The 7,692-nt window shown below is 40.4% G+C and overlaps 1 protein-coding gene across 1 annotated transcript in view; it reads right to left on the bottom strand.

Moving 5' to 3' along the window:
- Positions 1–1,910: 1,910 nt before the first annotated feature.
- Positions 1,911–7,692, bottom strand: part of LOC144752069 (nicotinamide N-methyltransferase-like) — a 93,691-nt gene continuing 87,909 nt past the window's right edge. Inside the window, exon 3 of the mRNA XM_078640020.1 lies at positions 1,911–2,962. Coding sequence (XP_078496146.1) covers positions 2,527–2,962 — 436 coding nt within the window. The 3' untranslated portion in view covers positions 1,911–2,526. The remainder of the gene's footprint in view (positions 2,963–7,692) is intronic.

The following is a 7,692-nucleotide window of genomic DNA, read 5'->3' as shown; positions in this document are numbered from 1 at the left end:
GAGCCAGAAATAGTGGTCTGCAATTTTCATTAGGAAAGACCTCAAAAAACAGTTAGTCAAACTACAAATCTTTGATTTTGCTCTATATTTTAGTGCCTCCTCAGACACATTTTTTGCATAATGATGCATTTAAATAAATGCTGCCAAAACAACAGCCTCTCGTGTTCTGTTATTCCTGTGCTTTCCTTTTTAAAGTGAATTACACAATTTGCTGTTATTCTTACACCAAATGGCTCAAAATTACTAAAAGCGGCACAGTGGCAGAATTTAGGAATTTCACATAGCAAATGTAATGCAAAATTCCAACATTTGGGGAAGGTTAAATGTTGTTCAGCCAGAAACATAACTCATTTTTAAACTGATTTTTTTCAGTGATCTACAATGGCCAAGCTTTGCTTTCAACATCTTGCCATATACAAATCCACTCAGACATTCTTTATAGAGCTGGCTTCATTTGTATTTTTTTTATTGCTGTCTGCAACTCATAAGGATATTCAAGATCCAATCACAAAACAGTAGTCATTTCTAATATCTAAAATGGCCACTTGCAAGCTCTGAAATCTCATGTTACTACAGATTTTAAGGCATTTTTTAAAATTTCTATGCACATTGAGATATGCCTCTGGGTATCTCCTGTGGTCGGTTACCACTAAATGTGTCTCTACCATAGCTGTGAATATTTTTTTTGTAATCTAAAATATGAAACAATTGAGTGGGTCATTTCAGAATGACAGAAGAAACATTTTTGGAGTCTCAATCCAGCCAGTTATATTCCTTAAAAAATTCAAAATGTGACTGACAAGATTAGTAAGTCATAACTCATGAGTTAAATTGGCAGAGATCTACAAAAGTGTTAACCCCTTCAAGTCTACTGTGCAACTTCCTAAACCAGTGACATCTCAAAAACTATTGAACAGGTTTACATTAAACCAAAAACACATACTTTTCTAAAGTTATGCCACGTTTGGTATCTCTGCTCAGCCGTTCGAGCTATAGAAGTAAGCAAAATTTCCTATTGGAGATAAAAGTACTCTTATACCCTTTAACTTTTTTTCCCATGGAAAGATCATCAAGAAGTGTTACATTCCAACTCATGGTTAACTGAGTAAATAAAGCACTATATTTTTTGTAAATCTGTCCAAAGAGTTTAAAAGCTATAGGCAAATCAAAAAATCCTTTTCAATGGAAACACAATCTGTACCATTGCTTCCCGTTGGTGACTCATGCTTGACATATAGGTATAGAGAGTGACGTAATCTTCAATATTTTTTTGATTATGTATCACCCAATGCATTTCATATTTTCATTTACTTGAGTTCACATATATTGCTTTGAGTTTTGTTAGCACACATATATTGTTTAATGTGTATTTCAGTACAAACTATTACTGCACATCTTCTGCACAATCAACACATGTATTGTTGGCTTTCCACATGTCATGCCAAAGCCTATCTCCGTGTATACTCACATAATTGTCTGGCAACAGACAATTATGTGAGACCATAACCCAGAGCAATACCTTAAAAAAGGAAAAGGATTAGTTATTCAGATGATCATCCAGGTCAGGATATTTGTTTGAGAATCATGAATGATGCGATGATGATTATGGGTACTCTTAACAAAATTCAAATAAGGCATACATTATTGTGGGTAAGATGGATAAACAAAGTCAATGGTCAAAGGCATTGCGCAGCAGACTTAGATAAACGAGGGAGGAGGAAGTGGGTGGCTGGCACCCTGTACCACAATCATCTTTGAAAATAAATGGAGGTAACATGGACTACTGACTCATCTATCATAAACATTGGCACTAGTCAAGCCAGGCCTCTGGTTCATGGCTACAGTTGTGAGAATGAGGATCCAGATTGTTGGCTTTATAATTAAAAACAAAACATTCAAAGTCAGGTAAGTCAATTCGATAGGATGACATTACTATTTATTGACTGGATTTATGCATCAACTACTCACTCCTACTATAACCACTCACACTTATACATCAACTACTACTAATACTATTCTTACTTATGCATCACGTACTCCTTAATACTTCAACTACTCACATTTATGCATCGGATACTCACTACTACTACAATTACTTACAGTTGTGCATCAACTACTACTATAACTACTCACATATTTGCATCAACTACTCACTACTACTACAACTACTCACATTTATGCATCGGATACACACTACTACTACAATTACTTACAGTTGTGCATCAACTACTCACTACTACTATAACTACTCACATGTATGCATCAACTACTCACTACTACTACAACCACTCACATGTATGCATCGACTACTCACTACTGCTACATCTACTCACATTTATGCATGAACTTCTCACTATTACTACCCATCATTGTATGCTCAGCTTGATAGAACATGTTTTGCTTATTATTTAAAGAAAGGACTCAAGACATCATGGAACAAATGGAAAAGAAGAAATTGGATGCTATTCCAATCTCAATTTTCCACCAATTTACCTCCTTACAGTTTTCTCTTTTTTTATTTGCAGACTACATTTCTCTTTCTTTACGTGCCTTTAAAATGACAATGTATTTATGATCTAAGATATCATACAAACATTCTGTTTTCCGATTAAAAATGTAATATTCCTCAATTACATAACCAGCCCCCTTGAGAGCATCCTTCAGAAAATCCTCGTCCAAGCAGAAAATAGGGAACTTGAAGTCGCCGCACATGTAAAACGTTGCTTCAAGGGCGGCACTCATTATTAGATACCCTCCGGTCTTTAACAGCGAGGAGACATTTTTCAGGGCTTCGCAGTAGGACTTCTTGTCTGTGACAAAGTGCTCCAAACAGTGTGTCAAAAGCAGACAGTCAGCCTGGGGGAGGTTTACAGAACACAGAGGATTACAGCTTGTGACATCATGTTTGAGCACTCTTGTGACTTTTCTTCGTAACATTTGTTCCTTCTCAGTCCATGTGTCACTGAAAGCAAAGAAATACAATTTGATTATAATGCTTTTTTTGTTGACGGACACATGTTTTGTACTGTGAAGATGATCATATTCAAGCCAATTGTATAAAAATGTATAGCTGTTTTCAAGATGGCCGACCCCTCAGGCTGTGCTCCTCACTTTGTATCACACACTTCTCTGAAGCAAATCTCTGGTTTATGAAGAGGTGGATAGGTGTGGCTCACTGGTTAGAGGCGGCAGACCTGTAAGCAGAGAACGGCCCGGGACCAAGGTTCAATTCCCGACGCGGCAGGGTCTTGGACCAGGGTCAACGGACTCGATAATTCTCGCCTCTGTGCCTACTCTAACCAGGGAACACACTCGGTAACTCTGGGCATTAAGCTTGCCTCATCTCTACAACGGCCCCCCCACAGATGCCGGGGATGCCTGGTTTCACCCTGGAGATACCCAGAAAAAAGACCATCTCACAGGGAAAACCAGGACGGGTTCCCCAGCGGTCTGCAGTGCCAGGACACTCGGGTAGAGTAACAGTGCGCTTTACAAGTATCTCACATTTACATTTACATTTACATGAACCATAAGCCAATACAGATGTCATTACACTTCGGCCATAAACACTCTGACATCTGTTTTGCTTTCTTGAATTAGTTGTTCGTTATACAAACAAGAAACATGTTTACACATAAGGGAAGGATTTCTCAGAGATTCCAAAGCCTATGCAATGTTAATAAAATACATGTTTTGGGAAATGTGGTCATTGGCAGATACATTTACAATCAGGACTTCTTTCTTCCACTTCACACATGATGTGTGAACACTCGTCCCCATGACCAGCAATTGACACTTCATGTGACTGCTACTCAACTGTGCTCTTCACCAACTCCCATACTAGCTTGGTCTGATATTCTCCATGGAACGCACCCTAAAAGTCAAGTCTCAGATCCCAGTAGATGGGTCAGACCACCATTTTAATCCTTTCTCCTTCCTCCTTTCGACAATGCTGACAACCAAAACAAACATGATGGGTCAAAGCCGTCCATAGCCTTCATTTTCCTGCCTCTTCCAACGACAGCATTACACCAATTGAGCTTGAAATGCACTTTGCTAAAATTGTGAGTTACCGAAACATCAGAAAAAAAATATCATGATACAAATATGTTGTGATGGAGAAATATTGTTGTCAAGAACACCAAGTTTTGCTAATATCATTTTCAATAATATATTAAAACATATATATTATATTTTAATGTTTTATGTGTTTTAGTTTATGTATTAAATATATAGGTTATTATTTTGTAAATGTTAATAGGATTTTCAAATATACTTTGTAATTTTAAGTCATTTATAATCTTTAATGTTATTGCTAACAGTGATGTATAGTGTCGGAGCAGGTTGCAAGGTCTGCAGAGGCAGAGGGCGGGAACTTATTTAAGTATAATAAATTAACAATTAAATATTAATATATAAAATAAATTGATTATTAATTATGTAAATCATGTCCTAATTGTATTTTTAGGTTATATATTAGGTGTGGGCGATGTGAGTTTATAGGGGTATAGGGTGGGAAGGTAGTTAGGTAAAATTAGTTAACTATTAATCATTAATTTATTAATAAGTATGTAAATGGTTATTAATTATGTTTATTGTTTTATACTTTTTTATTTCAGTTATATTTTTAGTGTGGGCTGCTAGGTTTGTGGGGGTATAGTGCGGAAGGTTAATTTTAAAATTAATAAATTAAGCATTTTAAATCAACCCCTTGTATGCTCATGACGAGCTCAGCTTGTCATGGCATACAGTGCTCAGGTGCTCAGGACGAGCTCAGCTCGTCATGAGCCCCACTCAGGGGGGGAGCGCTGGCGCTCCTCCCGTGGGTGCCCGATCCTAACACTTTTTAAGGGGAAGGCAGGGGAAGACCTTCCCCTGCCTCCCCCCACGCCCCTGCCCGAGTCATCAATGACTCACGTGCTGACGTCATTGGAGGTTCCCTTTCTCCTCCGACGCTCACGAAAGTCATTAGCTTCCTGCGCGTCGGAGGAGAAACAGGTACGTTTGGGGGCTGGGGAGGGGGGGATTTAAAATAAAGAGGCATCGGCGGAAAGGAAAGGTTTTCCTTTCCCTCGATGCCTCTTTTGAACATTCCTGCTGCATGATCGTGCAGGAATGCCCACTAGACGCCAGGGATTTTTTTTTTACCTTGGTGGCAATGTTTGTTACTTTGGGGAGCGGCCCCTTGAGAAAGGGTCTCTCCCCTTTAGGGGGCACTAATTTTGGAGATTTCTGCCACCCGGAAAGGGGCAGAAAAATACATATTTATTAAGAAAAAGCGGCGGAAAATCAAGCATTGTTTTGGGGAGAGGCCCCTAGGCTAAGGGCCACTCCCATGGGGGCCATTTTAGGGATGCCTGATGACAATATTTAGTCTTCGGGAGTGACCCCTGGGAACGCTGGGTTATAGGAAATTCGTGTGAGCCCAGTGATGCCACGCTTTCCCACACATAAATGTGTGAAAAAACTGATTTTTTCAGCTGAAATTAAGGTTTGCAAGGGATTCTGGGCAAGGGAACGTTGGGGGATCCACGCAAGCCATACCTCCTTGGAAGCCCCCAGGTGTCTACTTTTCAGAAATGTGTGGGTTTGGTAGGTTTCCCTAGATCACCGTCGAGCACGGGGCCAAAAACGCAGGTGACCCCCCCTTGCAAAAGCAGGTGGTTTTGAGATAGGCAATTTTTAAGTCGCCTCACTACATTTTGGGCCCTTGCCTGTCGTGGGTACTTGGGCCTCCCACACAAGTGAGGCACCATTTTTATCGGGATACGCGGGGGAACGTTCGGTGGTAGGAAAATTGTGTGATCCCGGTGATGCCACACTTTCCCACACAAAAATGTGTGAAAAAACAGTTTTTTCAGCTAAAATTGAGGTTTGCAAAGGATTCTGGGTAATGGAATGTTGGGGGATCCATGCAAGCTATACCTCCTTGGAATCTCCCGGGTGTCTACTTTCCATGTGTGGGTTTGTAGGTTTGCCTACGTGCCGGCAGAGCTAGGGTTCACAAACTACAGCTAGGCACTTTGCCAGGAAAGGGTCATTTTTCCCCGTGAAATTGAGGTATGACCATATTGAATTTTGCGCCATTTCCTGTTGCAGGCACTAGGCTGACCCACGCAAATGGGGTACCATTTTTCTCGGAAGACTTTGGGGAACGCGGGGTGGAATGAAATTTGTGGATCCACGCAGATTCCAGGACTTTCCACCACAGAAATGAGGGGAAAGTATGTTTTTTGGGACAATGCTTTAGGGTTGCAAGGGATTCTGGGTAACAGAACCTGGTGGGAGGCAGTCAAATCCCCCATCCTGGACTCCCCTGGGTATCTAGTTTTCAAAAATGTATAGGTTTTCTAGGTTTCCCTAGGTGCCGTCAGAGCTAGGGTTAAAAAACTACAGCTAGGCTCTTTGCAAAAAAAGGGCAATTTTTCACTGCGAAATTGCGGTGCAGCCACATTGTGTTTTGCGCCGTTTCCTGTCGCAGGCACTAGGCCAACCCACACAAGTGAGGTATAATTTTTCTCAGAAGACTTTGGGGGACACGGGGTGGGTGGAAATTTGTGGATCCACCCACATTCCAGAAGTTTCCACCACAAAAATGTGGGGAAAATGTTTTTTTTTTGTACATTTGTTAGGTTTGCAAGGGATTCTGGGTAACGGAATCTGGAGGGAGGCAGTCAAGTCACCCCATACTGGATTCCCCTGGGTGTCTAGTTTTCAAAAACGTATAGGTTTGCTAGGTTTTCCTAGGTGCCGGCAGAGCTAGGATTAAAAAACTACAGCTAGGCACTTGGCCAAAAAAGGGTCATTTTTCACTGCGAAATCGAGGTGTGACCACGTTGCGTTTTGCGCCATTTTCTGTTGCAGGCACTAGGCCGACCCACACAAGTGGGGTACCATTTTTATTGTAAGACTTTGGGGTACGCAGGGTGGAAGGAAATTCGTGAATACACACAGGTTCAAGAACTTTCCACCACAGAAATGTGGAGAAAATGTGTTTTATTTGTCAATTATTTAGGTTTGCAAGGGATTCTGGGCAACAGAACCTGGTGGGTGGCAGTCAAGTCACCCCATCCTGGATTTCCCTGGGTGTCTAGTTTTTAAAAATGTATAGGTTTGCTAGGTTTCCTGTTATAATGAAGAAGGATGCGATATCCAGACGTGTAGAATAGGATCACAGCTTTATTAGATATTAGTCAGATCCATTGTAATGCCCCACCAGGAGCAGGTTCTCCACAGCTCAGCCCTTCCACACCAACTGACATACTCTTCTAAACCAAACACTATCAACATTCCATTTGACATCATCAGTGGTTGAGCAGCAGGGAGAGAACTTCTGCAGGGAGGGTGTATTAAGTAAAAGTACATTATAACACATCCCCCTTTCATAATGATAGAAAACAATTAACACATGTGAAGATGGTAAAATACATGTTCCTACAAAAGAGGATGTAATAAGAAAAATTATACATCATCTCTATATTAAAAATGATCATAACAACAAATGTAGGAAAGTTGCCAAACATACATATGAGGACAAAGGAAAATTGGATGAGAACTCAGATGCTACACCCATCTCCCTTTCATAATGATCATAAACAAAAGAAAGTTACTTAAATAAAAATATATATCAAAACCAGTGGAAACTATCCACAAAACCTACGTCCCAAACTACGGGCACAATATGAGTAGCCA

The sequence above is a fragment of the Lissotriton helveticus genome, chromosome 4_2 (genome assembly GCF_964261635.1).
Source record: "Lissotriton helveticus chromosome 4_2, aLisHel1.1, whole genome shotgun sequence".
NCBI lineage: Eukaryota > Metazoa > Chordata > Amphibia > Caudata > Salamandridae > Lissotriton > Lissotriton helveticus.
Note: the sequence above shows the minus strand (reverse complement) of the source record. Positions and strands in the feature narration are given on the sequence as shown.